General features: G+C 41.1%; 1 protein-coding gene across 1 annotated transcript; it reads left to right on the top strand.

Moving 5' to 3' along the window:
• The first annotated feature begins 4,200 nt into the window (after positions 1-4,200).
• rin3 (Ras and Rab interactor 3) lies at positions 4,201-24,190 on the top strand. The gene is made up of 15 exons (XM_067479926.1): positions 4,201-4,335; positions 4,675-4,811; positions 9,568-10,123; positions 11,831-11,942; positions 12,050-12,122; positions 13,477-13,568; positions 15,430-16,507; positions 19,443-19,626; positions 19,724-19,895; positions 20,795-20,916; positions 21,079-21,265; positions 21,624-21,755; positions 21,932-22,098; positions 22,390-22,504; positions 23,205-24,190. The coding sequence occupies exons 2-15, from the start codon at positions 4,777-4,779 to the stop codon at positions 23,471-23,473; spliced, it is 3,294 nt and encodes a 1,097-aa protein (XP_067336027.1). The 5' UTR covers positions 4,201-4,335; positions 4,675-4,776; the 3' UTR covers positions 23,474-24,190.
• Positions 24,191-24,600: the final 410 nt, after the last annotated feature.

Genomic DNA, 24,600 nt, shown 5'->3' with positions numbered 1-24,600 from the left:
GGCATCAATAGTTGTGATATACTTGTATGAAGCTTCTGTGAGCTTCATTTGACACCATCTGCCAAAACTGTTTAAACTCCACCAAGAGATGGGTGTTGAAGTCAGTAATGAATCAAAAGAGCATAAAAATACAGAATTATTATACTTATTTAATAATTAGGTATCTAAATTAACCAATTGCAGAATTATAATAACTATATAACACAAGGTGCAAGGATGCGTACTTAAGGTGCAGGTTAATGTAAGCGAGCTAATATTAATAACAGGTGGTGCTTATGGGGATAGATGGTATTATGAAGTTAGTGTGATTGTTTTAATACTGCACCATGCTTCCATCTCCTTCCATCTCCTCAGCAAGCAGCAGAAGTGGAGAGAGGACGTGTACAGTTTATTGGCCACAGAGAGAAAAGATCTCCTTAAGTGTTCCATATTGCATCTTGGTGGTATCAGTCTTCGACTGGCGGTACTCCTGTGATCATCCATAAAGGCATTGAGACTCAATAGTTTGAGCAATGTCCTCCTCTCTGGAGCTGGCACTTTTATTGATTTTTTGCAATCCTTTTGGCACCAGTTGTTCTCAGTCAGACGCTGTCCTCTACAGAATCGTAGGACATGTGTGACATGGCATTGCACATGCACACTTGCACTCCTGAGCCCTATTGTTGTGGTCGGTGTTACTATCACACAGCCCAGTTTGTTGTTCAGGTGAACCCTAAGGTACTTTTAGTCTTTAGTCTATTCTCAACATGTGTCCCGTTAATCTTTAGAGGGGACCGTTTTTTTTTTTTTGTTTTCTTTTACCTCCTGAAATCCAGCACAAACTTCTTGGACCTGCTGAGTTGAATTGGGCTGAACCAAACTGTCCTCACCACCTTTTTACTTTTAGCCTCCTGCTCTGTGCTGATGGACCACACTATGCCAGAATCCTCAGAGAAATCTCCAGTGGCAGGAACTTGCTGTACCTGTACCTGTAGCTCAAAGTAACAAGTGCACCATCCACCTTCATGTCCATGTGCTTACTCCCTATATCCCTATATTTCATGCTGCAGTAGGTTGGCTCCATTGATCTGAAATCATCGGTGCACTGGGATACCCATATTGAGATGATTGTAGCCTATTAGGAACCATGTGGATGATGTCACTTGATGGCTGAGGGTGGGATGGACACATTGGCTGTGTTCCAAATCATCCCCTACTCACTATATAGTGGGTTACTAAAAGTATTACTACTTTCTGCTAACAATCACACAATGCAATGATCCCCATTTTAGAGATTATAGAATGATCGTTGCGTGTGTCAAACAGCTTTTGGTAATGACTCAACGTTACAACAGCCAGTTAGTAAGTGTCTGAAAAGTCAATTGGCTGCTCACTGTTCAGTGAACTACTTAGTGTATATTATATAGGGAGTAGGGAACGAGTGAGTAAGGGGGGAGTATGGACACAGCCTGTGACATTAATGGTGTGGAATAGGTCTTCGGACATATAATTAGATGGAGACTTGCACCGAGCAGCTCACCTTCTGAGGTACACACATACATTCCCGAACCATAAGATGGCCGAGGTTGCAACACCTCTCACTGACAAACAAAGCAACTGCTGCTACTGTCCGTGCTCCTCTAGTCCACGTACACTACCGATTCCAGGATTTTGAAACAGGAGAGCTTGGATTTACACTAATCAGCCAAAACATCAATGCTACCTGGTGGTTTTAATATTGTGATGAACAGGGGATAAGCATGAGTGGTCTGCAAATGCTGGCCAACATATACGGCAAGCTCTGATACACTGTGTGTACTTACAACTGTAAATTGTAGCCAGAATGAAATAGTAGCATTCAGTAGTGTTGCGAGCATAAAACATTTAAGTTTGTGTATTTGTGTTTCAATAATACACGTTTTACTGCATATGATAAATATTCCATGTATTGTATATAGCCTTTATAGGACCCCACAGTCCAATGTAGGAAGTGTTGAGCCGTGTCTATATTGATCCGGAATGAGCCTAAAGCTGTATGAACCGAAAGCTGCTCCACTCCACATTCAGCACTTCTCCTTTATTGTCATTAGTAAGGAATTTTGAAAGACTCCTGGTAAACAAATGAATCACTGAAACCAAATGCTCAGTGTCTACTCCAGCTAAAACAGAACATGAGTGGCTCTGATCAGACAGCACATAAAAACATTAAATTACTGGTAAGAAATGTCTTATGAAGCATCACAGCAGGCTTGTGGCACAGCATATGGTGGCCTGTAACTGACACAAATGTCACAAATTGTATTTTCACAGCAAGGGTTGCCAAGTAGAACTGAGTACCAGGAGAAATGTCTCGTAAAATGTGTAGTGCATGTTCAAAGCTGTGCTGATGAAATATTTACGTCCACTGTGGATCAAAAACCATTATAAATGAGAACCAGATTTCCAGTTATGATGAATCCATGGAGCCTGTAAGTGTCTCGCTTAAAGATCAACTTCATCAATTTTCAACTTGCTTCCTATGGTTCTAGTTTGGGGGGTACACTTAATATTCATTTTTTTTTCTGCCTTCACTGTATTATTGTGTGATTTAGCCTGTATCTACTCCAGATTACATCATTTGAAAGAGTTTTTTTTATTTCTAGTTCCGATGAGTTCTGGAGGATCAGGTCGATCAAGAATACAACATCTTTAGTATGAGAAATGAGATGACATCTAAAGTGTAAACCAACTCCTGGTGATTTTATCCAAAGGCAATATTCAGCTAGCAATGAAAAGATGTGTTACGTGACAGGGAGAGGAGGGTAACAGCAAACTTCTCCAGCCAAATGTTAAATGTAAACTGGGATGCTGCAGTAGCGTCATGTGCACTGTTGGTAATTGTGTCCTCCAAGCTTCATATCATCTCAATGCAAAATTATGCTGGTTCATGGTTATAAAAACAGCTGCACAAATCTATGCAGAAAAAGGGTCTTTTGTTTTCTCCATTCCAAAATTTTGTGTAATATATTGTTGATGCCGAGGGAAATGCTGGTTTGCTAAATGCGACACTGCCCCGTTGTTGAAATGTACATCGATCGTGTAAGTATAACAGAAAGACACATGCATCTCCAGACGTAACCTGCAAACCTTTGCAAATTATCATCCTAGGAGTTTTATCCTCCTGGGAGCATGATTTTGACTTCAACAAAGATGTTTGTAATTCTTTTGTTTCATTTCAATGCTGTTTCATAATGGACTCAAACTCCCGGCTGTTCTCTGCTTTGTTGATGCCTCGATGCCCCCCTACCCACCCCTAATAAACTTTTATTTTGTCTAAATTCTAGGTGACTGTGTTCTGTTCACTACAGCCACTATGTGCCACCCCACAGTCATATTATGTTTGTGCTTGTACACATTACATGCTTAGTCATATTTTACAGGAGAACCGTGTTGTTCTCAAGAAGGTTCCCTTGCCCCTAACTTGCCAAATAATCTATCAGAGCAACTTTAATCATTTACGTCAGGCTTTGGTTGGGTCTTGGAGGCAGAACTGTGCTCTGTGACAAAGCTCCCTCCAGTGGTTGCTGACTGTTTGAAAGCAACTTCACACCTAACTGTCATGTTCAGCCGAGCAGACAAGCTCACATGAGTATGCAGAGCGTGAGTGACGTTCACACAGGAAGCATCTGCACAATCATAACACTTGGCGGCATTGTTACTGCTTAGGGTTGGATGTTTGTATTTTTGGTCACAGCTGCATATCCACACACATCTGTATGCATAGAACAGACATTTTATTTTGCTCATGAGCTTTACTTTCAAAGTAAATAACAAAAAAAAGAAAAGAAAAAAAAGAACTTTTGGACTGTGTTTCTGTAAACTGAAGGATTTAACTGTTGCGTAACTTTCTAATTAACAGCAATATTCGGTGCCAGTGTTCATTCTCTTAAAGCCACCAAAGCTGTAAATGTTTAGCACTTTACACTGTGAGGCACAGCACATTAGTCAAAAGGAAAGAGGCTAAGTTCTACTGGTTGATACAGATATAGCAAAAACAGTCCCGAGTCATAACGGAGAAAAGGCCCTATAAATAAGAAACATGCAAAAGCAGAGGAAGAAAAGTGGAGGTAGGTACAAGTGTAAAGCAGTGAGTTGTAAAGTGGTGGGTGGACGTGAGATAATGTAGAAGGCAAAGCCAAAAAAATGGAGAGGGGGTGGTGTTTAAAACAGAGTGAAGCTACTAAGAAACATTAGTTGGTACATTCCACAGTCTGAATGAGGCAGCATCTGGAAAGCCTTAGAACTAGAGGGGAGGAGAGAAGGAGAGAGAGGAGGAGGCTGAAGAGCGTCTGCTTAATATGTAGGATTGTTATCAGGGTAAGAGACATTTTCCCATTTGACAGAGAAGAAAACTGTAAAAATGAGAGGATGTGACTGAATGATGTAGTTAAGTTCACTGCTCAAAAACATGTAAGACTGCTAAGACAGCTGAATCAAGCACAGAGTAAGAAAGTACTGCAGCATTTTAAGACAGTATGTCACAAGCAAACTAAACAAAAAGAGCAGGGGAAGTCTGACCAGACTGCTTGGCCTCTTCCTGGATGACGCTCAGCTCAGGAAGTTGAGGCAAAAACCGAGGGGAGGGCCTGACACACAGAAACAAATTTTCCCTTTGCCTTTTAGTTTTTCCTTATTCAGTCCTGCTCTGATCCACAGGAGAATGAAAAAAAGAAGGGGGGCCGAGAGAAGGCGGGGTTTTCAATGGAGCTGAGAGAGCCACAGTGACAGAGAGCGGTCGAACATTTAATCTGTGGAAATATGATGGAAGCCAGCGTCGCTTCCCAGGACACTGGGTAAGTTTATGAGGGCTATGTGACAACGTAGTGGAGTAAAAAAACACCGTAGTGGTAATATTTGAGGCATGGGGATGTTTTATGCCACGGAGGGGAGGTGGAGTCGGGGGTCGAAAGTCAGGCAGCCAGAGCAGGAAAAACAGATGTGATGACTCACTGACTAATATATAGGTCAGTGGCTTCTCAGAGTCTTTGGAATATTTCATGTTGTCTCACACAAATCGACTTAAAATGGTGTTTGCTGCTTAGTTTTGAATGTACACAGCAAAGAGTTGGATTTCAATCTGATTAAACATTTCAACACACAGTTGAAGTAATGAGTTTGAGTTGACTGAACTTGGTGTCAGTTACCTTCCCATCTATCAGAGTATGTGTCATGGCTGTGTGTTGCTTAATTAGTTTTACTGTCAAAGACATGATTAACCCTGTGTGTGTGTGTGTGTGGGTGTGCGCATGTGTGTGCGCACGTGTGTGCATGTGTGTGCGCGTCTGCGTGTGTGTGCGTGCGTGTGTGTGAGGGCCTGCATGTTTAAGTGGGTGTGTGTGTGTACGTGCGAGCGTGTGTGTGTGGGTGTGTGTGCGTGCGTGTGTCTGTGCGCGCGAGCGTGTGTGTGTGTGTGTGTGTGTGTGTGTGTTTGCTTGCATGGAAGAGCCAGTACCAGCAATATGCTGAGACTTTGTTATACATTCATGAAAATATGATCTTCCAAAACGTGACGTTAGTGGACATGTGGACAAGTCAGTATATTATTTTATCTTTACTATGTGTATTATTATTATTATCTGTACTGTTTTTGGTGGTTAAGGTGGATCTAATCTGAGCTTTTTTAGTTGCTGACTGTGGCGCGGGAAGGTAGTCGTCCATCATCCTGCAGTTGCTGGTTTGATCCCTGGCTCCTCCGGTCACAGGTCAAAGTGTCCTTGAGCAAGACACTGAACCACCACTTAGTTGCTCCCGGTGAGAGTTGGCCGGTTGCATAGCAGCTCCCCCATCGGTGTGTGAAAGTGCTTTATAAGTGCAGAGCATTTACCATTCGACCTACAAAAGCCAAACCCCACTTCCCTTGAATTTCACATCATCATGTTTTAACACTTTGGGACAGGGGCAACAAAACCATGAAAACATTGAGTAATGCTAAAACGAAAAATGCGTAACATCTCTGCTGCTGTAACATCTCCAAACTAATGTGGCTAACTACTGGTCAATTTCATGATTGGCTATAAAACAAGCCTGGATTAGGTTCATCACTCTGTAAAAAAAATAAAAATATGTGTTCGGTACCTTGACAATAACATTTGTCAACATAAAATTGCAATGAATTTGGAAAATAATAATACCATCAAAACTTGCAGAGTATGAGGAGAAATTTCTGTACACAAAGGACAAAGTCAAAAAGTAATACTGGATGGTCCTGATCTTTAGGCCCGGCATTGAAGCCAGACACATCTTTGTAGTAAAAATAACTGCATAGGCCTAAGAATACCTCTGAATTAATGCTCACAGTGTGAGTAACGTCTGTGAAGGATCCAGCAATGATAACTGATACCAAGTGTTTTTAAAGAAACATATGCTGCCATTCAGACAACATCTTTTACAAGGAAGGACCTGCATATTTCAGCAACAGAACAGCAAAGCAACATTCTACATGTATCACAACGGCATCAGGCAGAAGTAAAAGAGTAAAAATGTTTTATTTCAAAACTAAAGCAACTGGGCTCTTCAGTTTCCAAGTGAGACTGTCCCCCAGTAACATAAAACGAAGTTAGTTATTTGTGCAAGCAGCCAAAACAGATACAGTAGCAGATGGAGTTGTCAGGAGAAGGTTGGGGGGGTTGGATGGCTCATAGAACAAAAGACTATTGATGTTTGAACCATATATGTGACACATGTTATGTGACACGTGTTGTGACTTTAAGGAAGCAGTGATGATTTATGACTTTTTTACTAACCATCACCATCTTTATTAAGTACCTACACATACCCCTCATGCCCGTCAGCCTAACCCCAACCAAACCCCATGTTTGACTTGTTGTTCCAAATGCTTACAGAATTTAATTTATCAGTTTCAACAATATGGTTTTTTATTACAGTATTTACAATCAAAACTAGATTTCAAATGACTTGCATAACTGTGTCTATTATAGTGGCTATAAGTTCTATATGACCTGCCAAATAACATAAAATATAACAAAACTTTGTTGGTGACTGTCAGTGCAGAAGCAAAAGTGCAAATAATTCTAACAATAACAGAAACACTAAAGTAAAATGCAACTTTGGAACGAAGTGTTTTCTGCTGTTATTTTCCTCCTACTACTGAGCAGACTGACAGTGTGGTATCTCCAGGATTACTTATATTATTATATATAAAATCCCCCTGACTGTAATAATATGTACCTAGTAACTGTGAATGTATCACTAAATAGCAATAAATGATGACATCATTCAAATCATCAGTCAAATAATGTTCCAGAATGTCAGTGGTGCAACTGTTTTTATTATTGTCATCTGAGCTTCAAAAATGAGCTGAGCCAACACTTAGTCAAGCCCTTTCTTGGCATAAATGGGACTTTTGTGGTGCATTTCGCAGTATGAATTCACAGTAGTGACCTCAGTTACAGTAACAGCAGGTCTTGCAATGTTAAACGAAAGAAATTCAGTGGTAAAGGAATGGATGGTTTGCTGAATCACCTGAATTACATAAATAAATATGTTCATACTTTATTATAATAGGGTCTATGCGTACATAGATAGCTTCTCTAGATTTGTTTGTGTATTGAGAGATCTTCCCTCTGTCCCCCCACCAAACAATGGAGGGGACTGAAATTGATTTGGAGCCAGGAAGGTGGCAGGAAGGTAGAACGGTCGAACCTCCACTTAGTTGCTCTCGGTGACTGTTTGCCAGCTGCATAGCAGCTCCCCCATCTGTGTGTGAGTGTGTGTGACGGTGAATAAGAAGCAGTGTAAAGCACTTTGAGTTCCAACAGGTAGAAAAGTGCTATTTAAGTGCAGAGCATTTGTATTTTTCACTACATTGAAAAACTACATTGAAAAGTAAATAGCGATGCGTCTTTTGAGAACCAATTTAGAGTCAAAAGGAAGTCAGCCACAACATTATTAACAGTGGTCTTAACAACGTCATGAAGGTCAAAGGTTGGCGTGGCCCCTCTGTCTGTAGCTACACAGCCCCATACATGGCAACATGTAATAAACTGTGTACAGAGGTTGTAGAAATACACAAACTTAGTACTCAAGCCATAGAGCAAGAAAATCGCCACTGCAAGTACATTTACTCAAATTTACTCGAGTAAAAGTACTAAATAGATTATCTATAGTTTACTTAAAGTACACGCAATTCACCAAGAAAACTACACATTTTAAACAATACTGATTATAGTAATTTTGGTAAAACATAAAAACCTTTGACTGTATTTTCATACTAGTGATAAACAGATTGACTGTGGTGTGTTCAAACATGAGAACCAAAAAACAGGAACCAGCAGCACACCGTTTGACTTCATTCTGCCTGTGATGCATCACAAAGTTGCAAACAATACAGTGTAATTTGCATTTCAGTAACATTTACCAATGGGGAAGTGAAGCAACACAGTGAACCGTGGTGGAAGTCGTTGTCTTAGAGCTAAAATTGAACTGTATGATCTCACTGCGTTCTCATTAGAAGCCTGCATTATGCCCAGCAAACCTACCACAGCTTGTTCACACCTAGATCAACCCAAAATAGGCCATGGTGACATAGTTCAGATATATTCCGATAAAACCACCAGCCCACTTGATACCATTTGAATTGTTACGTGATAAATGTACATTGTTTTCAATGTTAACCCAACTTGGAAGGAACCAGTTTAGAACTTGTCCTGACCATGTTTTGTGTTTGTCATACACACAGTACAGTATCAAAGCCACAGTATGGACATTTTTAGAAATATTCTTTTAGCAGAAACATGCTAGGTCATAGGAGAAGTGCTGGCGATGGCACCACTGAAGTCACCGGCAGCAGTGTGTTCACTCCTGAAAGTTTGTCATCTAAACTATGTATGAAACGGTACAGTACAGCATACAGCAGTGTAAAGTGCTTTGAGTACCAATAGGTAGAAAAGCGTTATGTAAGTGCAGACCATTCACCATTTGAACTACGAAAGCAAAACCCCACTTCCCCTGATTTTGAGTTTGAGACCACTGAGACCACTCCACGGAAGTCAGTGTCACAGCACAGCACAGGCAGCAGTGTGTTCACTTCTAAAAGTTTGTCGTTTAAACCACGTATGAAACAGTATAGAACAGCACGTATTGTTGTGTTTACAGCTTCTCCTAACTGAAAAAAAAAAAAAAAAAAGACAGCGTAAGGGGACTTTTGGGAAATATTAAGAGGGCAACTAACACATTGTTGGTTTTGGCCTTTTCATTATTAACAGTAAGAAAATATATAGCAATGTCTGCTTTGATCCAATCAAGAAAAGAGCACTTTTGTGTTTGGTCCTGTGGAGCAGGCTGTGTTAGCAGATTGTCTAAAGCAAACTGGTGGCTGCTAATCTTCTCAGCAACTGTTCAAATTATTCATAGAAATGAAACACAGCATGTGTGTCGAGCCTTCTGCAATACACAAGGTGAACTGAAACTCTTGCCAGTTTTCCTACAATCGCAGAGAACAAGTTATATTTCTGCAGGCAAACTGAAGTTGAAATGAGCAGACGTGTATATTCCACATTGTACATTAAGTTTTGGATTTTCTGTTTACAGCCGAACAAGCCCTCTGACCAGACCACTCAACACTCAATCCAACCCCTCAACGTCTCCCCTCTCTCCTCCTCCTCCGTCCTCCAACCCTCCAGCGCGGCCATGTCGACCTAAACCACCACCTCCTACGTCAAAGTCCTCTCAGCTGCGCTCTCGACCTCCTCTACCTCCATGCACCAATTTATCCCTTCCTCCTCCTCCTCTCCATCCTGTTTCTAAACCCCCTCTCTCCTCGAACCCTCCTCCCCCATCTCTTCCGTCTCCTATCTGCCCTACTGTGCTGTCTACTTCCTCCCTGATTTCTCCCCAGCCAACTGTCTCTGCTGATCTTCCTCCCTCTTCTATTCCTCATTCTCTTCCTCCTCCATTGTCTCCCACAGTCTTATCTGCCTCCTCTTCCTCACCCACTCCTCCTCCTCTTCCAGTCATCCCACCATTCTCTCCAGCTCTTCCACAGCCAAGTCCTGTAGATCACCTGCTCGGGAGCACCTCAATATGGCAGCCCAAATCATTCAGCCAAGACCAAACCACCAGTATACTGGAGAAAGAGAGGGCTGGGGTGAGACACACACACACACACACACACACACACACACACACACACACACACACACACACACACACACACACAATTACACACAGGGGCTCAGTTTTGCCTTTGATCTTTGAATTCTTTTTTAATTACAATCTCAGATCTTGTGACACCCTAATTGTTTTGTTCCTCCGATGGGGAAAAAAGATTATTTTTCTACTTGCTTATGTTTTAAGCATGTTTAACCTTGAATAATAGCCAATCCTTTAAACTATTTACGTCCTTAAAGTGTATTCTCTTGCTGCGGTTGGCTGTTGTGGATGTTTCGGATGTTTCGTTCCTGCCTGTTATGGTCAAGACCCACTTAAAAATCAATATGTGGTTTTAAAAACCGAATGAACTAAAGTTTAATGAGAAATATAGTAATTAATCTTTGAATGCATGGCTTGACCCAAGTATGGTATATTCAGTTTTCGTGTTTCGTGTATATTTCAATTTATATATAATAATTTATTTATAATTTATAAGATTATTCTTTAAATGCTGTAGATGAAAAACATCAAAAAACATGAAATCCAAAATACGCTTTATCAGCACTTTTTTGTAATATACTTATAAATAACTGCATAGTTGCAATATAAAAAATATGTACCAATAACATAGTGCCTGCCACAGTTCACCAGAATGATGCTCTGCCCTATTTTTCTCCAAGTGAGGAAGTAGAAAACTCCCATAATGTGGCTAAAATTCACACACAATCATTTCCCACCCAGATGAATGAAGTAACACATGAACCCAAGCCCATGAATCATATTACAAAAGAATTTCCTGCACACATCCTGGTCAGTCATTTTTTGTGCATTTCTTGTAGCCTTTTATTTATTGGAGGAAGTACACTATTTCCTTGTCTTATGATGATCAACTGCAAAGCTTTAACTCCTGATTCAACATCAGCAGTAGCAAATGTCCAATGATGGACCAGTTTATACTATTTGTGGGATTTTTGCTATGAAAATTGTCCAAATTAAACTTTGTGTTCAATATTCAATGTTTCCAGAATAAAATACATGGAACTTTACCAAAAAGAAGCTTGCACCACCAAAAGGAAAAGCAAAAAATTAAAACCGATAGTTGATTTCCAGAGGACTTTTTCTCATCAAACTGCTCTATTTAAATACATTTTGCCCCAAAAACCTGAAATGCCAAGTCTTGAGTACAGTAAATATATCCCAGTCTATATCTCTTCTCTTCCATGTTCACAAACACCCCTCCGGCATCACTGAAATACAGTAATAAATTAACACCTCAATCCTGATGAGATCAGCTGAGGTTTTAGTAGAGTAGACACTCTACTCTTTTGCATTTCTTGATACTACAGGAACTCTGAGCAGTGCTTCTTACATCATAAACAATCACTGATTTAAAAATAGCAGTGTTGTTTCAAATCCTGTTTCGCCACCAAAAGACAACACCCAAACCTGGCGACAGCAAAATTGACTTTGGCCAGTAATCACTTGAACATTTGCAATTAACATTCGATAGTGAGAGCGGATCTGACATTTTAAAATCACCACATCACATCAGCACAGGGTGGTTTAAAAAGGGGAAGCTGCTAACTGCACACTTCTCTAGCTCACCATCAGCGTTAAAAACCTGCACTACTCAAACCCGATTCAGCATTTCACTGTCCATGTTCTCTGTTCTAACACCAATGGCTCATTTTGATAATTGCAGGTGTTCCTGGTTCACAGCACAGAGGACAAGGGGATGATGCTGTCAGTGCGTCTGCCTGATGAACACGGGGCTCCGCTCGTACACAATCTGATGGTCAAACAATACAAGACATGTACGTGTGACACACTAGTGGAGCTTATGTTTCAAATTGTGGAAATACAAAATGTAGCTTTTTCAGAGCAGTTAGTGATTCATGCTTAATATGTTTTCCTTTCTCAGTTGTCCACCTAGATGGTTCCTCTCTGGTTTTTGATGACATCATCAAACTGATCTCCTTCTACTGTGTCAGCAGGTAAGTCATACTCACACAGACCTCTCTAAAATATATCTATAAACAGCCGACAAAGAGTACACACAAAATACGTGCAGTACTGTATGTACATGTACATGTACAGACACGCACATTAAAGCTAAAGTCATAGATATACAGTACATTGAACAAACTAGCACACACACACACACATGCACAAGCACATGTACACATATTCTATATACCTTCTAACAATCATGTGCCTCCATCTAACCCTGTCCTCTTCATCCTCTTCTCTCACACCAACTAACTTCATGTCCTCTCTCACTACATCCATAAATCTCCTCTTTGGTCTTCCTCTAGACCTCCTGCCTGGCAGCTCCAACCTCAGCATCCTTCTTCACCTCTTTTCCACACTCTCCATTGCTCTGAACCGTTGACCCTAAGTACTTAAAGTCCTGCACCTTCTTCACCTCTGCTCCCTGTAACCTCACCGTTCCACCTGGGTCCCTCTCTAGGCTTCATTCCTCTGTTTTCCAGAGCAGACCTCCACCTGCTCCCTGCTCTCACTACAAATCACAATGTCATATGCAAACATCATAGTCCATGGAGATTCCTGTCTAACCTCATCTGTCAGTCTGTCCATCACCAGAGCAAACAAGAAGGGGCTCAGAGCCGATCCTTGATGCAGACCCACCTCCACATTAAACTCCTCTGTCACACCTACAGCACACCTCACCACTGTCTTACAGCTCTCATACATGTCCTGCACCACTCTAACATACTTCTCTGCCACTCCAGACGTCCTCATACAATACCACAGCTCCTCTCTCGGCACCCTGTCATACGCTTTCTGTAAATCTACGAAGACACATTGCAACTCCCTCTGACCTTCTCTGTACTTCTCCATCAGCATCCTCAAAGCAAATACTGCATCTGCTGGACTCTTTGTAGAAACCATATTGCTGCTCACAAATGTTCACCTCTGCCCTTAGCCGAGCTTCCACTACTCTTTCCCACAACTTCATTGTTTGGCTCATCAGCTTTATTCCTCTGTAGCTGCCACAGCTCTGCACATCTCGCTTGTTCTTAAAAATTCCACTTTGGAAATTATGTGATTCATATTTACATAAACATGCACTCACACACACAGACCCACAAACAAATGCAGGTTGTGTTGTATTATTAAAACTATCTATTATATAATATAATATAATATAATATAATATAATATAATATTATATAATATAATATAATATAATATTATATTATATTATATTATATTATATTATATTATATTATATTATATTATATTATATTATATTATATTATATTATATTATATTATATTATATTATATTATATTATAACACTGGCTGACTGAATCTACCAATTAGGGACATCCTGGATGTCACACTGAAGTTACCCTTGGCTATTACCACGGCAACTAGGAGAGAGGAGCTGGAGGTCATCTCTGCTATGGGTGCAGGTAGATAAATGATCTGTGCATCATACACAGTGCACTGAAGCTGGGTCACTGCTGTAGCAAATAACAGGATACAGCAATGAAAGATGGAGATAAAAAAGAATTCAAATGGGCAACACTACATAGCAGAAATGTTTAAAGGTGAAAACACGTGTTGAAAAAAAGCAATGAATATCAAGAATATTAATAACTAAGAAAAGCAGAAAGAGAAAATAAGAATCAATATATCAAATTATTATATCGCAGTTTAACAGGGGTGATGATCGTAGTCCATATTAAGAAATGCCAAGTGTTAAAATTCCACCTGCTCTCATAATACACCTATGGCTCATGGCTCTGCTCAGCCCAATGTCAGGCTTCTGCGAGCTGGCCAATCGGAACAGGGTGGACTCGAGGAGAAGGGGGCCTTAAAGAGACAGGAGCTAAAATGAACCATTTCACAATGAAATGAAAAAATGAAGTCAGGATCAACAACTTTTGGGTTTTTTGGTGCCTGGGCAGGGCCGCACGTAATGGTGTGGGATTCGAACGCACGGCCTTCTGCATCCCAAGCCAATGCTCTACCACTGATCAACAAGGCCCCCACCCATTAGATATGAAGTAGGTAACACTGAAATAAGCAGTTTTAGGCAGCCCCTTTAAGAAATAATATATTGTCATGTTGACAATATCGACAATATGTCAACTAATATTCTTATGATATAGTAAACACACCCTTCGGCCACAACATTACTACCACCTGGTGGTTTTATTATAACTATATTGTATATGTTTTTTAAAACATTATGAACTAATACATACAGTCTCTATTATCCACCTATTCCCCTCCCCAGCTGTGCAGTGCTGGTCCAAGCCCGGTAGAAATTGGGGAGGGTTGCGTCAGGAAGGGAATCCGGCGTAAAAACTGTGCCAAATCAACATGCGGACAATGATCCACTGTGGCGACACTGAACTCACGGGATAAACTGAAAGGACAATAATAATAATAACAATAAAAAATGTATTTTCCACCTGTCAGCACATAAAGTGGTTAAAATCAACTGCACCTTTACTAACAGTGACATAATAATAATGCCATAATCAGTATTGTTTAAAATACAATTATGTCTTAGCGGAGTACTAAACAAAATGTAGATTATCTAAATAGTACCTTTACTTGAGTAAAAGACTAGAAGTGTTTCTTGTAGTGGAGATTTCCTGCACTTTTGCTTTTTAGAGTTTTGAGTACTTCTATCACTTCTGCACACAGTGTCTCACATGTTGCTGTTTGTGGGGATGTGTAGCTGCAGACTGCTCAGAGTGGACATGCTTGTCCTCCATGACATTATTAATACAGACAGTGGTAATGTTCTGGCTGATCAGTGTATGAAGCTGGAGCAACGTCTACATAACACAAGTATGAAATGGGTTGTCATGTTGTATATGCAAGACAGACCCAGTGGCTTCCTGACATCTCAGCTGGTTGCCTGGCACTTATGTGACCACATGGCATCATTCCATCCAGTCCACCAGATTAAGAAATGGACCCTTACATAACCCTGAGTCACACTGATCTAGCTGGAATATTCCTTTAATAAAACTATTAAACTGTCAAATGAACAGTCAAAAGCAAAGTGGCAAAAGGTTCTTAGCTTAAGGTCCAATAATTCAAAAACACAGTTAAAAGAGTTTTCATCCGCAGCTTGTGACACTTTTTCTGTTATGATGACGTCAAACTGGGGTTTACAATTTTAACAATAAATATTCATTCTCAACTATTAATTTATACATTTCATATCATGGCATGAAAAAATATAGGAACTAATAAATGTTCTGATAAATGAGCTCGGTCAAACTTTTTCAGTGCTGTCTGCATGTGTTACAGATTTCTGGACAGATCTGAACCAACAGGCAAGAAACCAGGACCAGGTTTTGGATCAGAACCACAGCAGTCCATATTTGTATGTCAACCCTGTCACTTTGGAAAAGACCCCCAGCAATGACCTGAACCCCTCCTCTAGCCCCACATTTGATATCAACACTGATCCAAACCTCAGCTCCTCCCTGCAGAATGGAGAAGCACCACAGAAGGTTAGCCCTGAGGTCAAAGGTCACACAAAAAGCACGCCCAGCAAGGATATTAAGTACAAACGCCCCCCACCCCGACCCCCCAGCCTGGGCTCAGGGTCTGGGATGGGCCTTCTCTTTTCCTCCCCCCCATCACCTCACGCTTCATCTGCTGTGGCACCAGCAGCTGAGAAAAAAGAGGAAGGAAGAGGAGGAGGAGGGGAGAAAGAAGAGAGGAAGTCAATGTCAACATCACCTCCTCAATCGAGGCCTCCTGTCCCCCTGCAGAGCCGAGTCGCTCCCCCTCTGCCTCCTGCTCCTCTTCGTCGCACCTCATCCAGGAAAAGCACTGACCAAGAGGTAGGAGAGGGAACGGAGAGAGAGAAGGGACATAATCCTGCACAGAAAAGTGAGATAGAGCAGGGAGGAGAGAGAGGGGAGGAGAAAACCAGAAATAAAGCAGGTCTGCTGTGTGATGTGGTGGAGCAAGAGGACAGTAACCAGCACAGAGAGGAGGAGAAGGAGGAGGTGGTAAAAAAGGACACAGAAAAGAAAGAAACAGAGGATGAAAAGGAGGAAAAAGAGGTGACAATGAATAAAGAGGAGGATAAAGAAATACCCAGCTCCCAGTGTGAGGTGAAGAGACCGTCTCGTCCTGTCCCCCCACCCAGGAGGAAACCACCAGACATGCCTGTGCACCCCAACCAGGCTGGGAGAGTGTTAGCCAGTCAGAGTACTGGGATGACCATCCTTCATCCGTCACCACCGCGGCGGCCGGATGTGTCGCTGTACTCGCCACAGGGGGGCGCTGCACTGGGAAATGAACCTGATTCCTGTTCTACCAGCAGCACTGAAGAGGAAGCAGAGACCAACCTGGAACAAGAACAAAACCACAAGTAGGTCTTGATGTGCTCCGCCGCTTTAGTTACTGTTGGTGCACTGGTCTAAAGCTGTCCATTCTCTGGGTTCTTTAGATTTCCATTCCAGTGTAGCACAATCCTTAAATGAATTTACAAAACAAAATGATATGAGGTTTTGCACATTTACATCCACTATCCTACTCATCAGTAAATGAATATGAAGTAGTTGGTTTACAGACTTGAGATATGCCAAGACCCTAGTATCAGATGTTACCTTAGGCCCAAGCGAAACAGTGATGCACATGACACCAGCTTTCGGCTATGCTGCATATTTACCACATTGGCCAATAACAGTGTTCCAACAAAAATTTCCTTAAGCTTTTTCTCTAGTTTATGCATGTTTAAACACACAGACTGGGATTTCAGTGTTTCCTGAGTTCATTTAAATACGAATACAAGGAAATTCTGTGCTCAGCAGTTCATTCAGAACTTTTGGGGGCCTGACAATGCTTTTCTCAAAAGGAGTGGAAGTAAATGGAATTGAGTTAATTATATGAGCATTACAAATGACGTTTTTTTAAAAAGACATGCATGTTAGGTTAATTGGTGGCTCTAAATTGTCCATGGGAGTGAATGTGAGTGTGAATAGTTGTCTGTCTGTGTATGGCTCTCTGTGTTGGCCATGAGATAATCTGGAGACTGAATAAAGACTGTGCTGCTGCACAGTTCTAAATGATAACTAGCAGTTCCTTGAATGTACATTTTCGAGAATCACCTTAGTGGAGGAGCTTTAGAGTCTAATCTAAGATATGATCCAGATAATTATGCAGATTAGCTAATGAGCTGTCATCAGTGTAAACTGTATGTACAGCTCATAATCTTGTTTCTAATACTTGATGATACTACGTAGCTGCACAGACTGTGCAGTACATTGAGAAGAAGAAGATCTGCGAAGTAGCCAGTTGTGGCGACCAAATCTTACTCTGTCAGAGTTACACAGAGACACAGTTCTGAGAGGCGGCCGACGTTCACTGATTACAGTTATGGATGACTGACATTAAGCATTAAGATCAGTTTTCTGTAGAATATGGGTGAGCAACTGAGCCAGTTTGGACCATTTAAAACTACTTAGTAACCACCTGACCAAGTAAATAAGTTCAAAAATATGCTTCTCTTGTCTGTTTGGGAATGATAATAATAATTATAGCAAACTATATTGATGGTCTGTGTGAACAACAGCATCTTGATAAAGATTATTCTACCATAAGTGACATATTGTAAGACATTTGGGCTGTGCATTTAATTCATGCATTACATTCATTATTTATTGTTTCCCATCTGCTATCAACACAGATATTGTAGGGAATTATCAGTGTGGTAAATGAAGATTCAGCATAGCTTCACAATAAATCAAATCAATAAAACCTACAATAACTGTGTAAAAGTCATATATCACTGTGTCACAATAAGCTTTACCCAAACCCTGACTGTATGTACAATGTACAGTTTAATGTAGGGTTTGTGGAAAAGAGACCAATATTAGCTCCAAAACAAAGGCTAATACAGAATATACAGTTGTATGCAAAGGTTTAGGAACCCCTGACAATGTCCATGGTTTTCATTTATAAATATTTGGCTGTTTGGATCAGCAATTTCATTTTCATCTATCAAATAACTGAAGGAAACAGTAATATTTCAGTAGTGAAATGAGGTTTATTGGATTAACAGAAAATGCGCAATGTGCATCAAACGAAATTAGACAGGTGCATAAATTTGGGCACCCCAAGAGAAAAATCCCATCAGTATTTAGTTGAGCTTCCTTTAGCAGAAGTAACAGCCTCTAAATGCTTCCTACAGCCTGTAATGAGTGTCTGGATTCTGGATTAATGTAATGTGGACCATTCCTCCTTATAAAACATCTCCAGTTCAGTTAGGTTTGATGGTTGCCGAGCATGGACAGCCCACTTCAAATCACCCCTCAGATGTTCAATGACATTCACGTCATCAGTGTTTTGGGTCGTTGTCTTGTTCAGCAACTTTGTGACTGATTCCTCAACATTATTCTCAAGAATCTGCTGATATTGAGTGGAATCCATGCGGCCCTCAACTTTAACCAGATTGCCAGTACCGGCACTGGCCACACAGCCCCACAACATGATGGAACCTCGCCCAGATTTTACGGTGGGAGCAAGTGTTTTTCTTGGAACGCTGTGTTCTTTTGCCGCCATGCATAACGCCCCGTGTTATGAGCAAATAACTCAATCAGTCCACAGCACCTTATTCCAAAATGAAGTTGGCTTGTCCAAATGTGCGTTTGCATGCCTCAAGCGACTCCGTTTGAGCCGTGTGTGCAGAAAAGGCTTCTTTCGCATCACTCTCCCATAGAACTTCTCCTTGTGCAAAGTGCGCTGAATTGTTGAACAATGCACAGTGACACCATCTGCAGCAAGTTGATGTTGTAGGTCTTTGGAGGTGGTCTGTGGGCTGCCACTTCTGGCCTTAACAAGAACTGTGCCTGTGGTCTTCCACTTCCTCACTATGTTCCTCACAGTGGACACTGACAGCTTATATCTCTGCGATAACTTTTTGTAGCCTTCCCCTAAACCATGATGTTGAACAATCTTTGTTTTCAGGTCATATGAGAGTTGTTTTGAGACCCAGCACAAAACTATATAAAAGCTTCTACAATATACTAAGGCCATAAATTTCAACTCCACCGTCAATTTGCAAAAAAAAATGGAAACTAAAAGGTTTCTTACTTTTTATTAATAACACTGAAAATAAACTTTGTAGAGAGTCAGATCATCAAAGCAGTTTGATAACCCATAAAAATCCCTTTCCACAGTTCATGACACTACTTCCCTAAGAGGAAGGTGTCAGAGGACAGAAGTATTCAACCATTGTGTTTGATTGTGCTGATTATGGCATTGTTATGTTAGTGAAATGAAAATGACTCTATGGGTCTTTCCAGTCGCCCTGTAGGTAGCCACAGCCCCAGGCCAGCAGTGAGGAGGACCCCTACCACCACCGTTATGTTGGATCGAGCTCGCTGCCGCTTGTCGTCGGTCCTCACAAGCCTAATCAGCCACGACCGCCGCCTCACACAGCGCGTAGTGGAGCTAACTCGGGATCCAGCGAGCTACATTGGAAACCTGGTAAGTGAGGGGGAAACAACCTTAACAACCCCATGATGTATCCAGATTTGTCTGATAACAAGTCCAAAATACAAATGGAATTGTTTTTTGCTTTTAGTTAAAGGAGCACCGTGCTTTCACCTTGGAGACCATGTCAAACCACTCCTCCACCACTGAGCTGTTACAGGAGATCAGACAGATGATGACTCAGCTGAAAAGTTACTTGCTGCAGAGTGCAGAGCTGCAGGCCTTGCTGGAGCCACAGCATCAGTATTCACAAGAAAAACTAGGTAACACTTGTTTTTGTTGTTGTTGTCGTTGTACAGTAACCTGTACAGTGGGGGGTGGAGGAGATTTGTTGCGTGAGAAACCCAACTTGTGATGTCATAAGTAAAATCTCCTAAATGCTTTTAAATGAGCCTAGTGACACTTTTGGTACATTACGACCCAAACACAGCATACTGTATTTCCCTATTTCATTTCTATACCAACACATTTTCCAGAAAAGAAATGTGCCATTTTTTTTTTACTTGTTTGAGCCTATGATTAAGAGCTTGATGCCTGTAACACACTCAAACAAAGTTGGGACAGAGTCATGTTCACCACTTTGTTACGTCAGCTTTCCTTTTAATAACACTGTTTACCTGAAGATAGTAATTGTTGCAATGCTGCAAGTGGAATATTTGCCCATTGTTGCTGGATAAAAGACTGCAGCTGCCAAACCGTTTGTACTGCTGGCTGGTGTCTGCTTCTCCTCTTCACGATAGCCTACACTATTTCTGAGTATATACCTCTGTGTCAGTGGTACTTTCGCACATATGTGAGTCACCATGTCGTAGGCACTCATGCACCACGGAACACGTTTTGCTGCCTTTCAGTCCATTTGACAGCTCAGTTCTGGAGAACTCGGCAGCATTTCTGCACAGAACTGATGGCTTCCACCTTGCATCACAGAGTCTGGGCCCATGTGGCTACAGTATATTGATCACTGTAGCCTGTTTCTCATGGCAATAGTGTCGGAGGGCTCAAAGGTCACACACATTCAGCAGTGGTCCCCAGGGTCTCGGAAGTTTTTCACATTTCTATGTAGCGTTATTGGTTAAACACCTAAATTGATCAAACTATGGTGGTTAGAAACATACTGACGGCAACATTTTGATCGTGTGTGTGTGTGTGTGTGTCCTTGCAGAGGGCATAGTAGAAGCTGCTCTATGTAAGAGTGTACTGAAGCCACTAAGGGAGCCAATTTACCAGAGTCTGGAGAGACTGCACACCAACAGCAGCAGCCTGAAACAACTGGCACAGAACCAGGTAGGACAGAACAGGAGCACTTCTGCTGATGTAATAAGAACAGAATAACTTAGGAAATACATTATCACCAACTCTACAAGAGCAGCACTACAGCTGCAAGAGATTATGCAGATACTGTACAGTACATTTATATTCATGATGTTCTTATTGTTCGTTTGTCAGTCCCTCGTCCTAGGCAGCACCACTACAGCATTAGGAATAACCACAGCTGTCCCAGAGGCCTCTGCGATGGAGAAGATCAGCCTCAAACTGAACAAACTCCACCTGGAGTATTCTCCTCAGAAGAAGATTGAGCTGCTGCTGAAGACCTGCAAAATTATCTATGATGCCATGTCAGTCAGCTGTCCAGGTCAGAACAGTCCCTCAACCTCTGAACCCAGTCACAGTCTGACATCATTAGTCTTTCAGAGTAGCATGTGTGTGTGTTCCATGAATTTAACACAGTGCTTCAGCACCAATTCTTATCAAACCTCACGGTTCACATTTGGATCTATCGTGTATGTATTATGTTGCCTAATGATAATTTCTATACAGCAACTCACTAATGCTAATGTTGAAAAATGATTATTTTGTAGCTGCCAAGACACAGTGGCTGCTACTTGCTGTAGTGGTTGTTGCACCTCAATCTGCTCAGTCAAAATATTTACATACTTGTGTGTGTTTGTGTGTGTGTGTGTGTGTGTGTGTGTGTGTGTTTGTTTGTTTAGGGCGGGCCCATGGTGCTGATGACTTCCTGCCTGTAATGATGTACGTCCTGGCTAGATCCAATCTGTCTGCCTTGCAACTGGATGTTGAATACATGATGGAGTTGATGGACCCTGCACTAACACTAGGAGAAGGTACACACACACACACACACACAGAGAGAGAGACAGAGAATGACTAAAACATGCAAATACATTATGTAAACATATTTTCTCACTAACATATTGATATTGACACCTATGTTGAAACCTGTGTGTGATACCTGTGTTGATACCTTTGTGTGCGTGTGTGTGTGTGTGTGTGTGTGTAGGTTCCTATTATCTGACCACCACCTACGGCGCTGTGGAGCACATTAAGACATTTGACCAGCAGAGGTCTGCGACACGGCAGCTGAGCAGAGAGGTTCAGGACTCCATCCACCGCTGGGAAAGACGACGCACACTCAACAAGGACTCCACCGCTCAAGGATCTATTCGGGTACACGCACACAAACACACACAGATGACATCATCAGCAATGTCACACTGTGATCTAGACATGTCAGAGTGACTGACATGGAGAACGAGACACTGAGGATTTGTGTGCACTATGGCTCAAAACAATATGATTAAAATACAATAACTGCATTATCAAAACCAAAAAATAGGAAAAAGCTTTGATAGTAGCCAAATGTTTCCAGATCATTTTTGCGGAAATATGTGAACACTGACACGTCTCTATCCAGTTATAACAATAAAGTTAACATCTTTGTGTATCTGTATTGTACAGGACTTTCTGACGGTGTGTTGTCCCGAGGTTGATGCCAATCCAAAAACTCTGGGCGTCCTCCCCACCACGACCATCCAGCAGCTGTCTGAGCAGTGTGCTGCACGCTTCGAACAAGGTGAATGCTTTAGCAACACAACACCTGACCTTATACAACATGAACACATGAATTAGGCTTAAATTTAAACGGGTACTCCAGCGAGTAAAAGATACTAAAACGACTATTACATACTAAAGTAAAACATACTAAAAAAAGACGACATCATCAGGAAGTTAGCTGACTATGAGATTGTATCTCATTGGTCTAATCACCTCACAAACATGCTTTCAGAATAAAGGAGGTGCAGTAACTGTGCAGCTTACAGCTCTAATTATCATGAGGCTTCTATTTTTCCTGACATAGTCTTTACACAGAGACCTACTGTATAATGACCTTAGGAACAATGCTGCAGCCAGTAATGCTGCAACGATTAACTGAAAAACCCTTGTTTGTCATGAAATAATTATAGCACATAGTTTCTTCCAAAGTTACACATGGCCAAATAAACCAAAATACAACATGCTAATTAGAGAGGGTTGGAGGTACTGTTAAGTATAGTTTTTAACTCTGAATGCTTTCACTATTTATGGTCAGCTTAACAAACAACATCCTGACTCCAGCTCTTTATTTAGTACACACTTGATAAACAGGTTGAAAAGCTAATTATCGCCATGACAATGTGTATTCTTCTAGTGCCAATACTATTATAATATCTCTACTACTCCATTATTACACTGATTTCTAGGTAACATCCAGGTTTCTTATTTCTCTTCCTCAGACTCCTACACCCTTAGTGTGTATATGGACGGTGTTCACCGGCCCGTTGCCCCTACAGAGCTGGCCCTAAGTGTTAAAAACAGCTGCCAACCTGGAGCCTACTGCTTCGTCTATCACCCTCCAGACCAACTCCATGACCAACACAGCCGCACCTGCCCCATTGACCCTCCCCCAGCTCCACCTGCAGAAGCCTTCTTTCAAGCCGACACAGCAGCGTGTTTCGATGCCGTGGAGCCGGAGGCGGCAGAGGAGAGTCTGATTAGCTTGTGACTGTCACAGTATTACAGTGGCAGCTGCTGTAGTACTTCATCACTACTGCGACAGTGTTACTGCATCAACAAACTCCTAATTCCAACAAGAGGGGAATGAAATACACAGTAGGATTCATCTCAGGTCTCACCATTGAAACCTATATGAACAAATTGTGACTGGTGTGGATGAGTGCATGCAAGCCATCTTACATGACTGTTTTTCCTAAAGCATGTATGTTTCCTGTTTTCTGAATGAATTTTATATGATCTTCTGACATCTGACTGGTCTGCTGCAATGCGCTTCACCACAGAGAGCAACACTTAACTACAAAGAGAGTGATTTACTGATTTTTTTAACTCATCAAGGGGTCTGGAACTCCAAAAACTGCATCTAAGGATATGGTTTTATATCATTTGAAAAAAAAACCAAAACATGTAATCCTTCCATGTACATACATGCTTATTTTCATAGTATTTCTACTCTGTGCTACTCTCTCTAAAGCTTCAGACAGGTGTAAACTGTAAGCTGCAGATTATTTGGTCTAGGATCTTAGTAACAGGGCGAACCAGTAATTCCTATAAAGTCCAGAATTACTTTGTGTAAAATGGCTGCTAAAACACTGAATTTTAAGCAGATACAGTAGCAGCACGATTGGCAGACCCAGTAAGTTTTCATTGCACATGTATTCTCTATATACTAATTGTATTGTGAATAAACTGCCTTTTACATTTTGCTCATACTGTTTCTCGTTTTCATCAACACAAGATCAATATAATGGTTTACAAATGCTTTATGCATCTGTTATAAGCTATTATTAAGCCCAAATGTAGGTTGCCAGGTTGTGATTCATTTTCCTCAAACTCTAAACACAAGTACCCAACTGCACAACCATCTTCACAAACTTCTCCTGTAACTCTCATGTCAAAAGCAAACGCTCTGATCAAAATCATTTAATGGTTATGTGGTGTTAGTTTAACAGAAGTAAGTACTTTCAAAGACCCTAGAGGATGACGTTTCGTCTAAGTATGCAGATCAGATAGAAGATGTAAAACAAACAAAACTAATAATAACTAGAAATATGAAATCAGCTGATCAGGTGTTTGCAACTGATACAATTTTTACTTTTGTTTTTTCAATTGTTAACA

The sequence above is a fragment of the Channa argus genome, chromosome 16 (assembly GCF_033026475.1).
Source record: "Channa argus isolate prfri chromosome 16, Channa argus male v1.0, whole genome shotgun sequence".
Classification (NCBI taxonomy): domain Eukaryota; kingdom Metazoa; phylum Chordata; class Actinopteri; order Anabantiformes; family Channidae; genus Channa; species Channa argus.
The sequence above is the reverse complement of the archived record's forward strand: the minus strand, read 5'-3'. Positions and strand labels throughout refer to the sequence as shown.

Coding starts and splice junctions, on each gene's coding strand:
- rin3 (XM_067479926.1), top strand. CDS start 4,777: ATGATGGAAGCCAGCGTCGCTTCCCAGGACACTGG. Junction 21,266..21,623: donor CATGTCAGTCAGCTGTCCAG/GTCAGAACAGTC, acceptor TTGTTTGTTTAG/GGCGGGCCCATGGTGCTGAT. Junction 22,099..22,389: donor CCGCTCAAGGATCTATTCGG/GTACACGCACAC, acceptor TGTATTGTACAG/GACTTTCTGACGGTGTGTTG.